The sequence below is a fragment of the Primulina huaijiensis genome, chromosome 10 (genome assembly GCF_012295235.1).
Source record: "Primulina huaijiensis isolate GDHJ02 chromosome 10, ASM1229523v2, whole genome shotgun sequence".
In the NCBI taxonomy this organism is placed as follows: Eukaryota; Viridiplantae; Streptophyta; class Magnoliopsida; order Lamiales; family Gesneriaceae; genus Primulina; species Primulina huaijiensis.
In genome coordinates this window covers 20,358,837-20,378,104 of record NC_133315.1, presented here as the reverse complement: position 1 = coordinate 20,378,104, position 19,268 = coordinate 20,358,837, and the positions used below count along the sequence as shown (strand labels likewise).

At 36.3% G+C, this 19,268-nt stretch overlaps 2 protein-coding genes and 1 long non-coding RNA gene across 3 annotated transcripts in view; all 3 read right to left on the bottom strand.

The window, feature by feature from the left end:
* The window catches only part of LOC140986581 (acyl-CoA-binding domain-containing protein 4-like), an 18,945-nt gene extending 6,528 nt beyond the window's left edge, over positions 1 to 12,417 (bottom strand). Inside the window, exons 1-17 of the mRNA XM_073454885.1 lie at positions 12,194 to 12,417; positions 11,536 to 11,606; positions 10,910 to 10,973; positions 10,773 to 10,832; positions 9,150 to 9,168; positions 8,179 to 8,363; positions 8,015 to 8,092; positions 7,571 to 7,660; positions 7,376 to 7,445; positions 6,854 to 6,915; positions 6,576 to 6,715; positions 6,203 to 6,329; positions 5,978 to 6,092; positions 3,764 to 3,852; positions 1,898 to 1,981; positions 1,615 to 1,803; positions 477 to 632 (exon numbers count right to left, since the gene is read on the bottom strand). Coding sequence (XP_073310986.1) covers positions 477 to 632; positions 1,615 to 1,803; positions 1,898 to 1,981; positions 3,764 to 3,852; positions 5,978 to 6,092; positions 6,203 to 6,329; positions 6,576 to 6,715; positions 6,854 to 6,915; positions 7,376 to 7,445; positions 7,571 to 7,660; positions 8,015 to 8,092; positions 8,179 to 8,363; positions 9,150 to 9,168; positions 10,773 to 10,832; positions 10,910 to 10,973; positions 11,536 to 11,606; positions 12,194 to 12,340 — 1,746 coding nt within the window. The 5' untranslated portion in view covers positions 12,341 to 12,417. The remainder of the gene's footprint in view (positions 1 to 476; positions 633 to 1,614; positions 1,804 to 1,897; positions 1,982 to 3,763; positions 3,853 to 5,977; positions 6,093 to 6,202; positions 6,330 to 6,575; positions 6,716 to 6,853; positions 6,916 to 7,375; positions 7,446 to 7,570; positions 7,661 to 8,014; positions 8,093 to 8,178; positions 8,364 to 9,149; positions 9,169 to 10,772; positions 10,833 to 10,909; positions 10,974 to 11,535; positions 11,607 to 12,193) is intronic.
* A 249-nt stretch (positions 12,418 to 12,666) lies between these two features.
* On the bottom strand, positions 12,667 to 13,539 carry LOC140986582 (uncharacterized). Its single transcript, XR_012176951.1, has 3 exons — positions 13,233 to 13,539; positions 12,898 to 13,096; positions 12,667 to 12,810 (listed from the first exon to the last, which is right to left on the bottom strand). It is a non-coding gene; the product is annotated as an uncharacterized lncRNA (long non-coding RNA).
* Positions 13,540 to 15,483: 1,944 nt separating this feature from the next.
* LOC140985637 (formin-like protein 11) lies at positions 15,484 to 18,864 on the bottom strand. Its single transcript, XM_073453505.1, has 4 exons — positions 17,072 to 18,864; positions 16,792 to 16,982; positions 16,467 to 16,702; positions 15,484 to 16,391 (listed from the first exon to the last, which is right to left on the bottom strand). Exons 1-4 carry the CDS (start codon positions 18,595 to 18,597, stop codon positions 15,666 to 15,668), a joined length of 2,679 nt encoding a protein of 892 aa, XP_073309606.1. The 5' UTR covers positions 18,598 to 18,864; the 3' UTR covers positions 15,484 to 15,665.
* Between the last annotated feature and the right edge of the window lie 404 nt (positions 18,865 to 19,268).

Sequence of the window (19,268 nt, the reverse complement as noted above, 5' to 3'; positions counted from 1 at the left end):
CTCTTCTCTGAACTTCGGTCATTCATTATCGTAAAATAAGGACGTGAGAAGTCGCCGGTGTATCCTTTTGCATATACTTGTGTTGAACTATGCGTAATGGATTCAGGAAGTGATAATAGAAAAATCATTAATTCCTACACCGGATGCTCATTGTTAAGTCGGCCAAAGTATTACAAACCTGAAACTCATCTCTTGAACCAAAGACACAACGGTACAAGTTGAGAATCACCTTGTAAACTTATAGGACTCAATTTTGTATTATTCACTGTTGAGTCGATCCTATTTGTAAGAGGAATTTGAAATAGTTTACGAGACTCTAAATCAGATATTTTTTAAACAACTTTCTGTTAATTTTTTTGTAAAGTAAGAACAGGTGTGAAATAATTAAAACTCATTGAAGGCCCCCACACTATGGGCTTGAAAGAAAAACAATCCAATACTACTTCAAATATATAATTGAGAAATCAAGATTTTACCTCGTACAGATCCATGTTGCGAGTTTCTGATTCCATCAATTCTTGCTTCAGTTGGAGTGCCCACATTTTCTCCTTTGAGAGAGAAGATTGTAGTTCTTCCTTTTCTGATTTAAGGGATGAAAGAAGATTTTTGTTTGTTTCTTCACCCTTGGTAGCCTGACCAAAACATAGATATGGAAATTCTTCAGGAAGGGGTGTTACAGAAATAAGAGTTAAATACCATCACCAAAGTTTTAAGCAACTACACTGAAGAAATTAAAATAATGACAGCAGCAATCTTCACAATTGTGTAAATATTGCGAGACAAGTATCAGTAGGACATAATAAAAGGTGCATATTCAAGACAACCAAGGAAGAGGTTTATCTCAGTATCAACAAAGTTAAAATAATAGACAAAATATATGTAAACTACCCTTCAGATCCACAAAATCAACGAGAAACAATGTGCATTCTACTTCTCGAAAAAATATAATTATAAATGAAATAAAAAACGACACCCAGCCATTTTAGTGCATATAAGTTTCACTATTATCAGAGAGACGATATCAATGGGAATAGGACCTACCACTGTACGATTTTTGAATCATAACCTGAGATTGGAACCATCTAACACTGAAAAAGAAACTATTCTCTGGTTTAGGCTCAAGAATCACAAATAGAACTGGAATTTAAAACATATGGTTTGATTCCAAATCTTGCAGAGAAGCAACAATGGGCGATCTATGGATAAGCTTTCACTTATTAAAAGTAATTAATGACGCTAAATATATACAGTCTAGTGTTTGTCATACTGCCTCTTCATTATACCATTATTCACATACATTAATATCGTAAATATTATGCAGAAATATCAAAATGATATAGGTCAAAAAGAGAATTATTAGTTTGAAGGAAAAAAGAAAAAAAGATGCAATATGTAGCACAGAACACTAAAAAAGATTGGACATATCATATTTCGTAATGATAGAAAGATGTAACATGTTTAATTGGTTTGAAGACTTCCCAGAGCTATGTTTTTTTCTTCAGTAAAAATTCAAAATTAGTTTGGGTTCAAAAATTGGAACCTAACCGATGTCAAGGCTATAAGGGAATACATCTGAGAAATAATGGTAAATTAATAATAATCAACAGCACATACCCTTTGTTCTGATGCAACATCATCCATAACAATTTCTCTTAATTTTCCTTCTTGGCCAGTCTCAAACTCAGACTCCACATCTCTAGTAGCATTGGTGACATTTTGAACAGCTGATAAGCTATCAGGCACTGAGTTCTCCAACATCTTTGATTGTAAAGTTGATTTATGACTCGGTTTAAGTACATGGACCTAATTGCAGCAAGCAAAACCATATGAAATTATTGAATAAGTTCAACTCCTTTCAAATGCCAAAAAAAGGGGGGGAAACAAGGGACTATCAGACCTCATTGTTGTACCTCCCATTATAGCCTCCAAATGAAACTAGAATATCTCCGCTGCTATAGGAACTCGTTACCAAACTCAAACCCTAAAAACAGAAATTTAAACTCGTTTGTAAGTCATGAATAAACAAAAACTCTGTTGTATCCACACATCCGATGGATTGATTGTTAGTTGACATCCAATTTATTATCAAGAAAACCAACATCTACGTACAGGGAGAAATTCTCAACCCAAAACGGTTAATGGAAGGTTCCTTCACCAAGGGGCCTCAGTACCATTATTGATGGCTTCCATGAAGAGGTTCATGGTTTAACACATATGTGCAATTAAGAAAAGAATATTTTTCATGCATGACATAGATTTAAAAGATTGCTCCAAAGTACGAACATATCTAAGAGCCATTGAAGTAAATTCAGAAAAATGGAAGCTAGAAGAAATTATGAACATACAATAGTTCTTTACAGAGAACAGTCATGTCTTCCTTTCCATCTAGCTACTTTGGAGTGAATCCAAGTTTTCTCTCAAGAACATAGAGTCCTTGTGGAATTTTCTCAGTGAAGTAGGAAAAAAAGCATCTTTCTTTCAGTACAAATAAACAGGTGCTTTGATTTAGAAATGAAAAAGAATGAGGAGTTACCTTTAAAACGTAAGATCAATTCACAATCCCAAGAATAAAATCAAATACAATTAACTCATTTTAAATCTATTTTCCCAGATATATTTTCATCAATTTTGAACCAACCAACAAATCATTTCACTTGATTCAACTATATGGCACTGCCAAAAACTGCTCTATTGTTGTATTATATTTCAATCTAATACACTCATTTTTATTTTTAAAATATCTAGCTCCTAATCATTACCAACGTAAATATCAATTCGGATATATTTTAATAATATTTACCAAACAAATTCTTACTTAATTTGACCTGCATGGTAAAAAAATTATCCACTCGGAAAATAATTTCAAGCTAACTTTTTTGTCCCATATATCCATCACACAAAGTCTTTTCCCAAAATATTTCTCCTAACATAAAAAATGAAACCAAACATAGTAAATAAGTTTTAGCTCTAAAATATTAGCATCAAGTGCAAGCTTTCAGTCTTGGCAATAATTTTCCATGGTAACTTTTTCTGAACAAATGTTAAACCATGGAAATTGAAAGGAGCTAAAATGGAAAACATGACATCTTCAAGCTACATAATGGGTAGGTCTTATTAGTTGAAACTGGGACGGCAAAGCTTAATCATATTTGACGATGCCTCCAGATAAACGTTATAGAATGAAACCATCACAAAAATGCTCAACCATTAATCATATTACATCACTAAATGATACTTGCAAATTGGACAGCTAATATTGTACAAATAAAAGCAATGAAAAGGGCATTAAAACTTGCCGTTAAGTACTTGTACTTTTGCAAATCATTCGGAGAAAATTAAACAAAGGAGTTGTTGCATTATTGAAGATCACACCATCAGACTTTCAGCTGAGGCTGAATGAGCAAATTCACACACTTCTATCAGTACAATAAAATAATACACCATCTACCTGCACCTCATCAGGTTAGATCATTGCATCCTCAAACTAATTAGCGATGCCTTTTGGTCCATCTCCACCTAATCAGTCTTCGATTTAATGGTCAAGAGGATACAAATTTGAACTTACCATACTCCTGTTAGCCAATTAATTTGGCTAGGGACATGATGGTGAGGGCGTGAGGCATTTGGATTCAAATATAAACACGGCATAATCCACACTATTCAGTTGTACAACCAAAATATAGACTATGACAAACATATAAAAAAGGGAGCATGACATAGAGAGTTGTTAGATTCATTGATATTTTTCTACAGAGTGAAATACCTCACTAGCAAGAGGAACACGTGCTTGGACTGCAGTAACAACTGACCATGCCAATGTGGACATGTTAAGGACAACAGTTTCAGAAACTCCTGCATGAATAAAAAAGAGAGGCAAATTTGAAGAGTATCGCACAAATGAGTCCAGGGTTTTCCATAGCAACAAATATTCTCAAAAGAATACTGATGGAAAATGGGAAAAAAGGAAAAAAAAAAGTAAATTTTCCAAAGTATCGAAAAATATATTAACTCAAGATAAGAACGAGAATTGATGAAACTTGATACACTTTGAATGTTCACATTAGTCGGCATCTTTTTTTTCTGGAAAATTACAGGTGAAACAACAGATGAACAGTGTTCTAAATGGTGGTCGAGGCAGCCGCCTACGCCCGACCGCACTGCCTACGCATAAAACGGGTGTTTTAGACGGCCCAAGCTATACGGTGTTGGACAGGCGGTCAAGGCGGGTGGAGGCGATGAGCAAGCGGGCGAGACGGCGAGGAGGCGGGCGAGGCCAGGCAGTCAACATTTTTAAGTTGTAATCAACAAATTTTAAAAACCTAGTCAAAGTCAACTAATTTTAAATCTCAAAACCCTAGCACACCTCGCTTAGTTTGCATTTATATATTTATTTGCACGTTATCTAGATGTTATATTGTATGAAGTTCTTTTGTACTTAAACATTATTTAATTAGACATCTTACATAAAAAATGATGATTATTTGTGATTATATTGCATGATTATCTATAAAAAAATTACTTTAAAAAATTCAACCGCCTAGGCACCGCCTGGGCGGCCGAGGCGGTGACCGCCCCGCCACCGCCTCCCGCCATTTACAACCTTGCATATGAATAACAAGAACAAACGCCAAAAGAGGGAGGGCAATGATCTTTGGCAGTGAAAACAGTTGGGGTATCAATCCCTCATAACCTAAGAAATATCAGGCACAATGTTTGATTGGAACTCCTAATCTTCAAAACGAAAATCTTGGAACAGTAATTTTAAAAGCTTTGTGTTGCAATTAATAACGTTGAATTTGAATGGAAAATCACCATAAGGAAACAAATGCTTCTCAGATTAAACTAATGAGGATCAACTACAGTACTGTAGAAACTCACCAAAATTATCTTCAAGAGAGAAAAACTGGGGAGCCAGTTCAAAAATTTCTAGATGCATCTCTCAATCAACATGCAATAATTTACCAGCTTAATGAATTCCTAGTTTTTCTTGTACTACATGAAAACCATGATGCTCCACAAAATTCAACACATACAATTATACAAATCATTACATAGAGCACACCATGGATAGTTGGCAAGCACTGCCACTAAAGAGCTTGTTTGGCTATCTTAAAAATCTTATGAGCTTTTACAAGTTATTATAAGATGTTTTAATTTTAAGCTCTTACATCTTATTTTAAAAATTAACCTCTTAAATTGTTTTCATCAAATAAGTCGCCTTAAAAAAATGATCAAGCAGAAGAGAAACAAATCAAAATGCACAGACAAGTGACGAAAATATGGAGAAAAAAATCAATTTGAGAGGAGCTTGGGATGTAAGGGTAAGTTTTACTTTTTTTAAACTCTTATAAGCTCTTAACATCTTGTCTGTAAACATTATAAGATCTCTGTTGAAAACATTTGTCCCAAAAGTTTGAGCTCATGGAAGACAACACAATCAAAAGATTTATACTTAACACAACCCACAAGTGTAAGCCGGAAACCAGGAAATATGTGTTCGGCAATAGTACCCATGACGTACATGCGAGTGTTGGTCAGGTTTCAGGCAATAAAAAAGCACCCAAGACCAGCTTAAGAATATGTGGATTTAGCGTTCCTGGCATCTTAATCCATTGACCTCCTAGCTCTGAGACAATGTCGAAAGTACATGACCCCAAAGCTCTAGCTCATTGAAAATAGCACAATCAAAAGTTTTATAATTTAACAATTTTTCATTAGAATGTTCACCAAAAACCTGAGTAAAAGTTTATAATCATCTTATAAGATGTCTACAGAACTCATAAGTTGGAGTTATTTGCCACAAGAGCTTAATTTTCAAATAATATGTAACTGGCTTATAAGTTACCAAAGCATCATACAAGTTCCAAAAGCTTATAAAATTATTAAGATAAGTTTAGCCAAACAAATTCTAAGTCCACGTATAAATAAGCTGTGAAATTCTGAATATCAGGGACTGAATCAGATATCAAATCGGTACCACTCTTATTGTCCCCTCCACCAACAATGAACCAACTCTCTCCAACTGTAACACCTGCATGGCCAGCCCGAGGACTAGGGATCTCACCCTGCTGTATTGGTCTTGACCATTCCATCTATTACATCAACGTCAAAATATAATAAACATAGAGAAGAACTTGGGATTTTAGGAATTCATCGAATTCTGACAACTAATAATGTTACAAGGTTAAATAATTTATCTCACAGTTTGAAGGTCGAGAACATGAAGGTCATTAAAGCAGGTTGCATGCGAGCCCCCACCAAATACAAGAAGATAACGATCTGCATGTACCGCAGCAGCATGATCAGACCTTGGAGAAGGTGGCACCCCCCTATAGAATTGATGAGAGAAAAATATACACAAAGACTAATCAAGATGCTAATCTGTTATGAGAAACTACTCTTCTATAGCTGAAACAGAGACGAGGTAAGTGGAAAATATTATCAAATGGATACGATGAAATAAGAATGAAGGTCACCCAATTCTAGTTGAAGGCCAAATGTTCAGGTCTTAAATTGGTATAGAAGTCTGAAGGCCAAATGTCAGGTCTTAAAATTGCCAAAAAAAGAAATCTTACACTGTGTCCATCTCATCCCAGGTCATGGTTTCTAAGTCTAGAATGTGCAGATCATTTAAAAGAGACCTCTTGGCATCTTGTCCACCAAATATGACTAGTGTCATTCCGACAAGGGTCACTGACTGCCCTCCGCGAGAGACCTACATTAACCAATTCATCAACAAAGCAACTACCTTAATTTATTGCCGTACAAAAAATTATAAACCCGGAACTGGGGAACCATAAATCTCATTCATTTCTTTAAATCAAGATTATCGTTGTCAGGCAGAAATTTTTACCGGAGGTTTTCCATATGTCTTCAAGGTTGACCAGGCAGAAGTTTGCAGATCAAACACCTTAACTGTAATCATGTATCAATAAGGCATCGAGGTGCAAAACTAAAACAGATTAAAGTAAGGAGGATGCTCAGTAATCATGTGAAAAATCATCTTAATGGACTTCAGAAACCACCCATTGATATGAAGTCAACTGAAATAACGGATTCTAGCAACAAACATAAGTACATAAATTCTGTTGCATCAACCTAACAACTTCAGGTGTCTAAAACTCAAGTTCATATGGTGATAAACGGCAATAATGTGAATTGAAACGACAAAGACATAAAACCTATTATTTTGTTTCAACTACGTGATGAAATAAAACAAGGAACTGTTACTCAGATATCATCACACATCTCTTCGGCATCACACAAATAAATCCAAAAGTAAATTTCAAAACAATACCTATTTAGTTCAAAAAAATTGAAAGTTAAAAAAATTCAAAAATGAAATACTTGGATGGTTTGCAATAAGATTTTGAACCTTGTAATGCTTCGGAAGAATCCTTCGTATGCCCAGCAACTGAAAGAAGCTTATTTCCATCCCATGGTACCTGAGAGATGACATGCTGATAGGTCATACAACTCAGAGAAAAACTTGAAATACCCGAGACTGATCATAACATAATTATTATTATTTAACTTTTCAGAAAGGTTAAACAGTGATCTCAATACTTACCAAGGAATGGCCCGCACAAGCAGTTGGCAGGCCATCTTTGCCTGCCTGAATTTCAACTTTGGACCAAGTCCAACTTCTCATATCCAGAACCTAAACCCCAAAAAAAGTACAAAAGTCGTACCTCCAGAAACCGAAAAAGAAAAATTTAGCAGAAACTTATCATGTACAACTGACCCCCAGAAAGGTGTATGGGGCATTGCTTATGACACAGAAATTCAAGAAGGTAAAAATTACGAACATAGGACACCAAAAAACACTTTGTGAAGTGTTTGGTAACATTCGGTGGTGTTTCTACAATAAAACTCAGAAAGTTTCCTAGTTTTCTGGCTCATCACTAATCCAGCTGTATGAAAGTTTCCCTAGACGAGAAAGTTATTTAAATTGTGATACAGGAATCTCACACACATTCAGCATATACAGGTATTAAAACTTAAATTCCAATACCTGGAGATCATTTAGGTAACGACCATTATGGTTTCCACCAAATATGTAAAATTTATCTCCAATAACTGCTGCTCCATGCTACGAATGTTGTTATAAAAGTTTAAACCCAAGGAAAACGCAACAGAAACGCCGTTGTGAGCATAATAGGACAATAGAAACCAAACCTCGTATCGGCCTTTTGGTCGTGTGCCAGATACTGGTGGTGCCACCCACTTGTCATATACACAAACTACTCCAGGACCTTCAGATACAATATCTTTATCCTTATTTTCTGAAAGACTGCCATTATCAGTAGGAATAGTCTTTGTCTCTGGAGAGATGTTTCCATTTTCAGAAACAGCTGCAACTTCTGGAATATGCTGAGATGGTAAAAATGGAAAATCAGGGGAAGAAGAAGGTTCAAAGCAGAAGTAAGGACAATGTAGAGGAGATTCTAGGAAGATGCACTCTTCAGTTAATTTGCTATTAAGAGTTTGTTTCAACCTTATTTCATTCAGACAAATAAAGGATATAGATGAAGCGACTAGATTTTGAATTGCTTCAAAGCATCCGCCATCCATGAAAGTATTGCTAGGGAAGTTGGTGAAACAAGCATCGACTAAATGAGAAGCACAAACTCGACAATAAAGCTCCCAACACTGGAACTTATACAATAGAATAAGTAGAGAAAGAGAGGGTTAGACACATTTGCACACTTCTATATAGATCCTTCCTTGCACTAGGTTAAAATACCAATATGAGAACTGATGGCATTCTTTTTGGCCCAAGACAAATACTAACAAACCAATTTTTCCAGAATGTTTACAATAGCATCTAAAAATATGCCAATAAATCCATCAAAATGCCCCTTAAACCTGCATAATTCACCAAATAGGGCCCTGAGAACACATCAAATTTCATGTGGTACCCAACTGCCAAGAACCTTTGACCTCCAACAACTTGACGCAGCCACAATCACTACTTGAACAATACAAAGTAAAATCAGAATGAAGTGGATATGGGAATTCCAACAACAAAAAACTCATTCTGTAATGTCAATGCTTAAAGTTTCCACTTCAACGGATTTCCTTGTGATCTTATCTGGTTTCCATACATGACTTACGGGTAAAAAAATAAAATTTTCACCACAATTAGCTATAGTGACTATTCTGTAGCTCACCCCATAATGCGTTTCATGGTATGAGCATGCAACTTTATTTGTTCAAAATGTTTGGTTTGGTGCCCCAAATATGACACAACCACGGAAATATAATCATTGACCTCTTCTTTGCAAGTTTATCTATTGGTCAAAAACCTACCTCCCATCACTTTGTGAAAAACTTCTGAGAAATTTAGGAAACTAGGTAAAACTAGTCATGAACCAGATTTTTTTTTACTGGTAACACATACTAGAAATTGATTTTCTTAACATGACGAAAGAGGGAAAAGAAAAATGGCTTATAAGGCGCGAGCCTGGCGCCTATACCTCACCTCACTTCAGCAGCATAAATCACTATATGCAGATAAATACAATCCACTACAAACTTTACACATCAGAGGTTCCCTGATAAAAAGAAATTCAAAGACCAGGCATATTCGAAAATGAATGCAACACAGACTTCCAACAGAATCCAAAGCTGCATAATGCATGTATACGAGATGACAAAAGTTACGTCCAAATTCCAATAAACAATGATCGTAGTGTTATCCATGGATTCACGTCCATCAAAGAGAACCATATTGTCCTGTGGGACTGTGGGATGGTTCGAGTTTAAATCAAAGAAACTAAGCTGATGTATAGAAAGAGGCAATCCAGGAAGTTGTTTGTAGCTACTTGTTTGAGAAGTAATACAAAAATGTACAGTTAGAATCAGGCAACTTAACCTATTTCCAGCAAACAAAAAGATGTGAGATAACTGAAATAATCTATGATAGACCCGCCCTCGCTGACATTTTAGAAACATACCATGATTGATGTTTTGTTATGATGAGAACTAAAACTAGTTGATGCAGATGCGTATTAATGGTTACTGTGTTGCCACTAGTGATTAACCAGTAAAACTCAACACCGGAATGCTCCAGGAATATTTGTCCGACAAATAAACTCAAAAGACTTTTTAAGAGAAAAGAGCATATTGTAAGGCCTGCAGTACTGATCAAGCTTTCTAAAAAGATTCATGTTTAGGGTGTCAACATACACAAAGAACTTTAAAGCTTTACTCTACTATCAATAAGTTGAGTACCTGCCTCCTCTTACATAGGCATATAAATCTATACAACATGTACAGAGTATAATTTGAATTGCTCGCTTTAATATGAAAGTTTCAACTTTGTGACATTCAAATGAATCCTCTTGTAGCAATTAATATATTATTGACACCCTCGTCTGTGGAGCCAGATAGGGAGGAGTTATTCAAGGATGCCAAGAGATGGAGTACCAAACGAAGGAATAGATTACCTGAATTTTAGAACTTGAATTTAAAATTTTCAAGGTACAAATGTAAAAGAAATTAATTGACATACAATGATAAGAAACTACATAAAATTTCAATTCCTCAAAGAAGACTGGGAATCCCCATATTTTGCAGGATATTTATATTGCGCATTTGTTGCTATTTCATTAAGATTTAAACTGTAAAACAAGCCATTTATGCTTGCACGATACATAAATTTCCTAGAATGGTTTTGCAACATAATTTAATAGCGCAATTGAAGATCAAAATTACAATGACAGAAGACTCCAACAACAAAGAATGGCAGAAATTCATATCATGGAAACTCCCACAACAGGCTCTGAAACAAAGTTTGACACTCTTGAATACCATCCTGGATCTTCTTCCTGCTCCAGAAATGGTAAAAATAAAATGTTACCTGCTAGATGCACAGTGATATGTAGGCACATGACTTTGCACTAACCTCTAGTATTTTAACAAAGAGGCGCATTGCCTCTGTAGAAGCCATGTTTCCAAGTCCGCTCCAGCTTCAAAAAATGAAAAGAAAAGGAAATTTAACAAAACTTGCAACAGCCAAATGATGCATAGAAAACGTAAATATTGTAAACATCATATTACAATGGTCCACCGTCCACCATGATCATGATAATCTAACGCAAGACATCACTTCCCAATTAATAAATTCTAGGTTAGACTTCAATGTTAACATCAGATGTTTGAAGAGGTTTCATTGGATCTTCACACAATTCCACTCCATCCACAGTTTAACTTTGAGGAAACCTTGTGCAATCTGTTCACGTAAATGTTCACCAATAGAGTGTCAGTCACAATTAGCAATCGTTACTTTCTGATTCTGTTGTCAAAGTCTCTGTAATAATCTTCTTTAAGCTAAATATTAATGACTGTATGTCGTTTAGTGATTGGTTAGACACATTTCCTTCGAAAAACTCTTCTCCTCTTCCACAAACAGTGTTTTTAGATTACTAACAAAACAATATACTAGAAACTTCGTTCTGAAAATAACCAAGCAGTTGAAGTAATGCTATCAGATGCATATGAGTAAATATCATTGAGTTTGAGCTCCGAGACCTTGTCCATTTGCTTTGCTCAATGGGGCTCCAACCTCTAGGTTTAGGAACGCTGCAAGGTCCTACAGTTGCCTGAGACCACCAATTGACATTATTATTCACAAATTTTTTTTTTTGATAGGAAACTAATGTTATTAATTATAAACTAATGTTATTATTCACAATTATGATCCAACAAAGGATCAAATACGCAGACAGATAATTGTTCACAAAAGCCAGCGACTCTCGTCTTGCGCAAGAACAGCTAAAGGAACTCAACAAATAGGAGAATGCAGATCAAGCTTATTTTATAAGCTCCAGTCATATATGCCAAAAATTTGTATATGGCTAATAAATCAGATAAACTACCATCAATAGTCAACGTGATTAAACCTTGATGAACCCAATGGCTGATATTACAGACAGCAAGTCCGTGTGGAAAAGTAAAGTGAAATAAGCAAGAAGAAAATAAATTTATCGATTGAATATGACTTACTTACAAGGTTTGACATTTTATGGTAAATGAAGACACGAGTGGGCCAAAGAGTTTTGATCAATGTTAAATTTGGACGACCAACAAATTTTAAGCTAAACCAGAAATACCATTGTTGAGGAAATAAGAGTGGATCAGACTAAAAATGAACAATTCGTTTATAGAATTGGCGGTAATGCGGTGAAACCTGCTGATATAAGGCGTAAAGGAGAAGAGCTGAGTCATTAGAGAACTTGGAGACGACGGCGGAGTTGGGTGATCCAGCAAAGCCAGCGTAGGTGGCCGCCGCATAGAATCTCTCCGGGTACGCTAGGCCTGAGTTTGCTCTCGCCATGGCTGTTCGGATCGGGATTTTTGAGTATCTGTTTGCCTCCGTCGATACTAAACTGTGCTGAATTGAAGACCATTGCCTTTTTTATCATATTTTGTATGGGCGACGTGATATTCTTATTATTCATTTTAAGAAGTGTATTGGTACATCGTAAGCCCATTGAAGGGTTTGGGCCCAACTCGGTAAACGTCCAAGAAGAATGTGGATAAGCATAACCGACCTGGTCCAAACAGTATTTTTTTTTAATATTTCTTCTCAAAATTTCTCAAAGACAATCAATCATTCAACAACGTTGATACTCATTGATATTGCCGGTTAATTCCTTCTCAAGTCCATCCTGAAGGGAAGTAAAACTGATCACTCCACCACATAATAGAAGTTCATGCATCTGATTAAGTTTTTGTCCTTTAAATTGTGCCGCGATCATGTCATTGAGATCAATCATTTTCAGCCCAAGCCACGTTCAAACAACTCTCCTACATTATTATACAAATAATTATATTTTAACAAGTGCCTACAGTGGTGGTGTAACAGAGTAAGTCAACTTTAATGTTCCCCACACAACCAAAGGTAGGTTACTTGAAGCCAAATGAAGTCCGTCTATTAGGGCAAAAGCAACACAAGGTAAATGAAGACATACAGACCGTGTTTGGAAAAGTCTACTACCATACTGCAAGGAATGGTACAAAGGCAAAAGGATGAGCTGGTAGCGTTAAATAAGGATCCAGTAGCATAAGTTTCAGCAGAGGTTCCTTCAACCTAAAAAAAATGAGGAATTTCCAAGAGAATCTAGAAAAGATCTTGATACAAGTTGAGGAAAGAGTGAGAGAACAAAGAGAAGACAATGGAATATTCAGAGTTTCCATCAGTGCCCGAGGAATGGAATTTTACTCACCCGTTTCTCTTGAAGTGCTCGGTTATTGTGGAGACAGAGTCAACTGGCACAGCAAAATTCAATCCGTCAGCCCCCAATACTTTCATGATATTGACACCAACGATTTCTCCATAAACATTTCCCCTAGAATTACCCTGCAGTCGCACAAAATAAAGGAAAGGTCTTTGAATGACAAAACCTCTTTATCCTAACAATAACGGGGGCAAAAGAAGACAAGTGATTGATAGCAAGGTTCTGCTTGTTGAATGGACTAAGTAATCCATACTAAATAAAACAACTCAAACAGTTCTATGTATGATCCATCCAACCACAAAATTAAATATTCACCTGTATAATATTCCATGCTTAACAGGGAGGCACGGGAGCAGGCCTTCCCCTTGGTTGAAGATCTTAATCGTTGGAAATCAATTACTACATGAGCACAAGTCAAGATAGTACCATCCTCGTCTGTTATAGTCCCTGACCCCACACTTTTACCCATAGTCATCCCACTAAAACCTGCCAAAAACTTTTACCCACAGTTTAGGAGAACTAGCTTCCATAGTATCACTATCCATTATCATAACCAAACCTTATACAAAATTCGCGGAGGAATTCCCAGAGATGGACAGATCAACTAGACAGGAACCTTATTCACTCCCCTAAGGAACAGGAACAACTGATCAGTGCCTAGCCATCCGCAAGTTCCCCAAAAACCAGAAAAAAGAGTGCACTAGATTGATTCAAGTAAGATGTTACATGTCCATGTGCACCACCCGATATCGCAAATCCTAAGGCATCTGTAAACCCAACTTAAGAGCCCAAATCTCAACTTAAGCACATGCACGTTGCTATAAAAATCAATACAGGCGTTTCTGAAAAAGTCCAGAAAATGGGTAAAATAAAATCCCAAAAAACTTAGTTAATTTCATCAACCTTGATAATCGTCCACCTCTATCGTAATGAGCAAAAATATCATCATCGATAACTAATGAGCATAACAAAATTTAAACTAGTGGAATAAAAAAAAAGGAGCCTCGCCAGAATTTGAGGAAGTAGCGGAACAGAGAATCCCTGAGCCAGCAGCAGCCAGATTTAGTGCGCATATGAAAGAGAATTTCCCATGCAAACAGCACAAAAATTTCAAAGGCAATCAATGAATCACGTTCGAAGCAAGGAATGGGGAAGTTAAAGAGTACATTTAAACGAAATATAAGAGTGCATGCCATTGTAATGGATCTCCTCTGCTTTAATTTCTCAAGTTTCCAGTGTGTTTTAATAATTAAAAATATGAAATAAAATTGAAAACAAAAGTTAGCTGAAGTTTTTATTAGGATACTGCTATAATAATACTTCTATTTGGAGAACAGTTATATTGTGAGAAGATCTTATAGATTTTTTCTTGTAAGAATGTCAACTTGATTCATATTAAAAGTGAAAAAAGATATTTTTGTATAACAAGTAATATTTTTTTATCAATTTGAATATTTATATAAAAAAAATCGACTTACGAATATGTCATATGAATTTTGTATTATTTAGGAACAGTCCCTTTGATTTTAAGAAGCTTTTTTGTTAAAGCTAAAAAAGTTTTGATTTTTGAAATTACCGAAAAAGACAGAACAAGAAAATAAGTATAGTGTCTTCACTGTCTTGCTTTTTATGCATATTACTTTTAAAATACTATCTTAATATTCTCAGTATTAATTTTTTAAACAAAGACAATGCCATTATACTATATGTTATAAATCCGTTCAGTTAAGATCCAAAACCTCAAAGAAATAGCTCAAATTTCCAGAGAAAAAACTCATCCGACTAAAAGTAGGGGCCAATTATCAATACCAAAAAAATGTGTCTGACCAGAAATGATAGAGCTGATTTTCACCATATCAGGCAGGGCCTAGTAAATTCAGATTTCTTACCAAGCCAATAATAGGTATTTACTGCCAGCAGGTTAAATCCTCTCAACTCTCAGTGATGCCCTGCAACAATTAATATAGCTCTGCAGTCTAGAATTAAATAAATGTGTATGGTAACTAAATTTGGTTGCTAGTGGTCCTAGATATTCGAATTGACGTTTCACCAATTGTCATCAGTTCGATTCTTCTTACATAAACAAGTCTGTCACAATGTTATTTACGTAATTTGCATGCTATCACATTAGTATTGAGGTTTACCATAGCGAATGATAACGACTGCGGCTTCGAAGTCACCATAAAGAAATTGATTGCAAGTTATATATTCTAAACACGTAAAAGATGTATTTGTGGCATGATGAAGGCTGAGAATTCCATACATTCAAGTTCAAAAATTCAAATACATATTTTTGAAGATGCTAATAATCCATTTCAGCTAATGGAAAGAGTGAAAACTCTCACTTGTCATTTGAATATGGGGCACAAATTAATACACGAGAAACTATGGCAGATCAAGCCATAATCTTCTTCTACTCTATCAGAATACAGATAAAGGGTAGGGACTTCGAGGCGTTTTCGAGCTTCTCAGTTCCTTGCACACATGATCTAACATACTCAAAAAGTCTCTTACAATTACAAAAATATGAAGTGGGTTCGATTCGTCTTTGCTTACATTTCCATGAAAATATTCAGTGATTTCTTTAACATGTAACAAGACTCTATTCTCATCTTGTTGCAGTTCTTTCACCTTCGTTTCTGCATACTTCAAGAATGATCTCATCGAAATAACAAAGTTACCCTTTGTTTCTTCCATTATCATGTCCTTTTGAACCAAACGTTGCAGCTTACTCGTTTCTCCGGATAAATTTGTAACCGAGCTTGCAAGAACATCTAAGTCTATTGTTGCTGTTTTTTTTACATTGCATAGCTCAGTGCTTAAACCGGAGACAAGGTCTAAGCCCATTTTCCTGTAGTTTTCTTCCTTGTCTTCAATGTTTAAAGTGTTGCTTCTCATGTTGATTCTGCCCATTATGCTTTCTGATACTCGTATGCCCTCTGACCGCATGATTTCTTGGACGACAAAATGAAGGAGCGTCGTTTTTCCATCTGTACCCTTTACATCAGCAAGTTTAAGAAGGGTATCGAGCTTGAAAGCTTTGGCACCTCCTCTTGTCGTTCCAATATTCATTCTGTTTCCTGTTTTGAGAACTGCCTCTAGTAGTTTTAGGAAGAGTCGGCTCGATCTTAGTTCCTTGCACGCCTCCTAATATCAAACAAAATTCATAAATTCATAAAGATGATAATAAAATGTGGAATATTGGTTCTTTTGTATTATTACCTCGAGCATTGAGAAAGATTTTATGAGATGAAAGACCTCATCTTCAAAAGTCTCTCGGTATAGCATAGCCTCTATTCTTGCAAATGCAAATGGTATCTTGAGCATCTCCTTCACTAATTTCTCAGCTGATCCTAATTCAAGAACATCTCCTCTGTAGTTTGAGAGCTTAGCCTCTTCTTCCTTGGTGGGAACCATCTTTGAGAGTGCTTCTAAATCTTGTAATGACAGACCATCCCCTACTTGTAAAAAAATTAAGAAAAGAAATGGAAACATGGTATTCATGTTTTTCGCTCATACACACATGGAAAAACTTCAAATTTCATACCTCGGATTAGCGCCCCGCATACTTGTGCTGCAGTGACATTCAATGCTTTAGAAAGTATGGTTATGTTATGTAGTCTTTTAGGATCAAGGACATGCTTCCTCGGTGATGGAGTTTTGCTTTTTGCTTCATCCATCTTGATGGTATTTTGGAGGTTGTACCCGAAAAGAGACTCTATCATTTCTTCATCAAATCTATGCCATGTTTCACGATCATTATAAACTTAAGCAAAATCAATGAAGTTATATAGAACTTTTACTTGGTGTCTGGAGTAGTTTCTTACTCAAACGAGCTTGATCGAAGCTTGTCCCACACCGTTGATCTATCTGGTGTAGCTCTAACTTTGTCCCAATGGAGTGGTTTGAGCTTTGGTAGTGGTGAGCCATCTTTTCCTGATGGCATATGTTGATTGTGCTGGGAAGGTGGAGGGGGTGGAATTTTGAGAGGATTATTAACGTTTCCTTCCAAAAGGGATGGTGGCAGTGGTGGGGAAGGACTTGTTTTCGGAGCTTTGGAATACGAAAAATTCACCAATGTGGACGGTTTAAGGCTGGATTTGGTTCTTGATGAAGGAGATGAAGAAACGTTCATGAATGGCACTGAAGGCGGTGGCGGTGGCGGTGGCGGTGGCGGAGGTTGCAGCGGCAGGTGAGGAGTACCTGGGGCTGATAAAATGGGATTAGAGTTCGAAATCTCTGAAGATTTAAAACCGAGTGATTCCTTATGTTGGTCATCTTGAGAAGTAACTTCAAAAAATTCGCCTATGCTACCGGCTGATGCATTGGAATCCCTCACTTGCGGCGAACACGAATTGCAGAAAGAATGGAAAGATTCATCATCAGATGAATCAGATTCTTCAGTGATAATCTTATCGTCAAATTCATGTATTTGTTCTTCAGTAATCAATCTTTCACCACAAGAAAAGTGACGGTCCTCATTTTTATACTCGACCGACTCAGAAATTTCATGCACAGTAGTGATTTCCACAACTGAACAACACCTACCACTAACATATTCAGAATGCACAACTTTCTTATCAGATTCTTCACTCTCATCATGCGAACAATTTGACATGTTTCGAGCAAGAGCCGTTTTTACGGGATCGAAATTCGGATTGATACAACCATGTTTTTGGTTTAGTGCAGTTTCTAATGAATCAAGGTAAAAAAGGTCAGGGCCTGGGTCTGAACTCACCTTTTTCGCTGAGCTTTGGGAAGTGGCAAACTTTGATTTACCTTTGTTTCTTGCCTCACTTGTGTGCATCGATAAGCCTTTTTTGGTCCTCCATTTTAGTTGTTTCTTGAATTTCCTGCAGCAAAAGAAGAGCCCAATTGCACATAGTATAGAGGTAACCCCAACCGACGCAAATACTGCACTCAAGATTCTTCTATCTTTCATGCCTTTTCCTTCTTTCTGTTCTTTATGATCTCTCGGGGACGAAGAGTGGTAATGCAGCGGCGGATGCGCGTGTCGGTGAGTGTTCACCACCGGAGCTGTAGTCCAGGCGGGCGCCGGCGAAGGTGATGATGATGGAGGAAGATATGCAAAATGCCCATTTCTTGACGTGTAAGATTGGAAGCTTGGAAGTCCCAACATAACTCTAAACTTCCCCAAAAACAAGCCATTTTTACCTTGTTTTCCAGCAAATTCATCCCCATTATTTCCTCCATAATACACTTCACTGTTGAAGTAGTACTCTTGTGCATTGAATGAGGCCTTTGCAACCAAATTGTGGGTATAATAGAAAGATGTTACAAATAAAAAGATCAACAAAAACAGGTGGAGAACTTGAGAACCACCAAAACCCATGTTCTTGAATTCAAAATCATGGAGCACTTGACATTATTTTGGCCTATAAATCTACCTTAATACTTTCCATTTCTTGTTTTATGTATATATATAAAAAGGAAAATCGGAGTCGTAGTTTGTTTCGGATGGTAAGAAATATGGTAGTAGGGTTGTAGAAGTAGAGAAGATGTAAAAACAGTGTCTTTAATGCTACTCCAAGGAACCCCTGAGCCTGCAGTTGTAGGTGCTTTATTTCCCCTGTTTATTTGCTCTCCTCCCATTAATTTCCCCTTGACTAGTATGTTAATATTTAGTACATCATCTTCTGTTTTGTACACTTTTGAGTTTTGTCTTGATTCTTTGTTTAGGACAGCATCTGTCACCCAAATAACCCTCACCAAATTTTTTTTCTCTTTAATTACTGGAGGGAGTTGATTTATTTGGAGAGTTAGTTCTTGGATTTACAAGGAATGCAACTGCCATTTTATCGAAATCTGTAATAGCTAGGCATCATTATATGACTCTCCGCGCCAATTTGAAATCATGGGATTTTTAAACTTGAGTGAACTATATATTACATGTAACTGAATGTCATTATTCATACTAAAAGTATATTAATTTAGGTGGGTCCTAATTTGTTGGAGGTGATGGTGTAATCTCACCAACTAATTAATTAATGTAAAAACCTCGAT

Bases quoted from the DNA above. Each gene is read 5' to 3' on its own strand.
- LOC140985637 (XM_073453505.1), bottom strand. From the start codon at position 18,597: ATGGGTTTTGGTGGTTCTCAAGTTCTCCACCTGTTTTTGTTGATCTTT. The intron at 16,983-17,071 runs GTAAGAAACTAC...AACATGGCATAG, and splicing joins CTTCGATCAAGCTCGTTTGA to ATTTGATGAAGAAATGATAG. The intron at 16,392-16,466 runs GTAATAATACAA...GTTTGATATTAG, and splicing joins AATCTTTCTCAATGCTCGAG to GAGGCGTGCAAGGAACTAAG.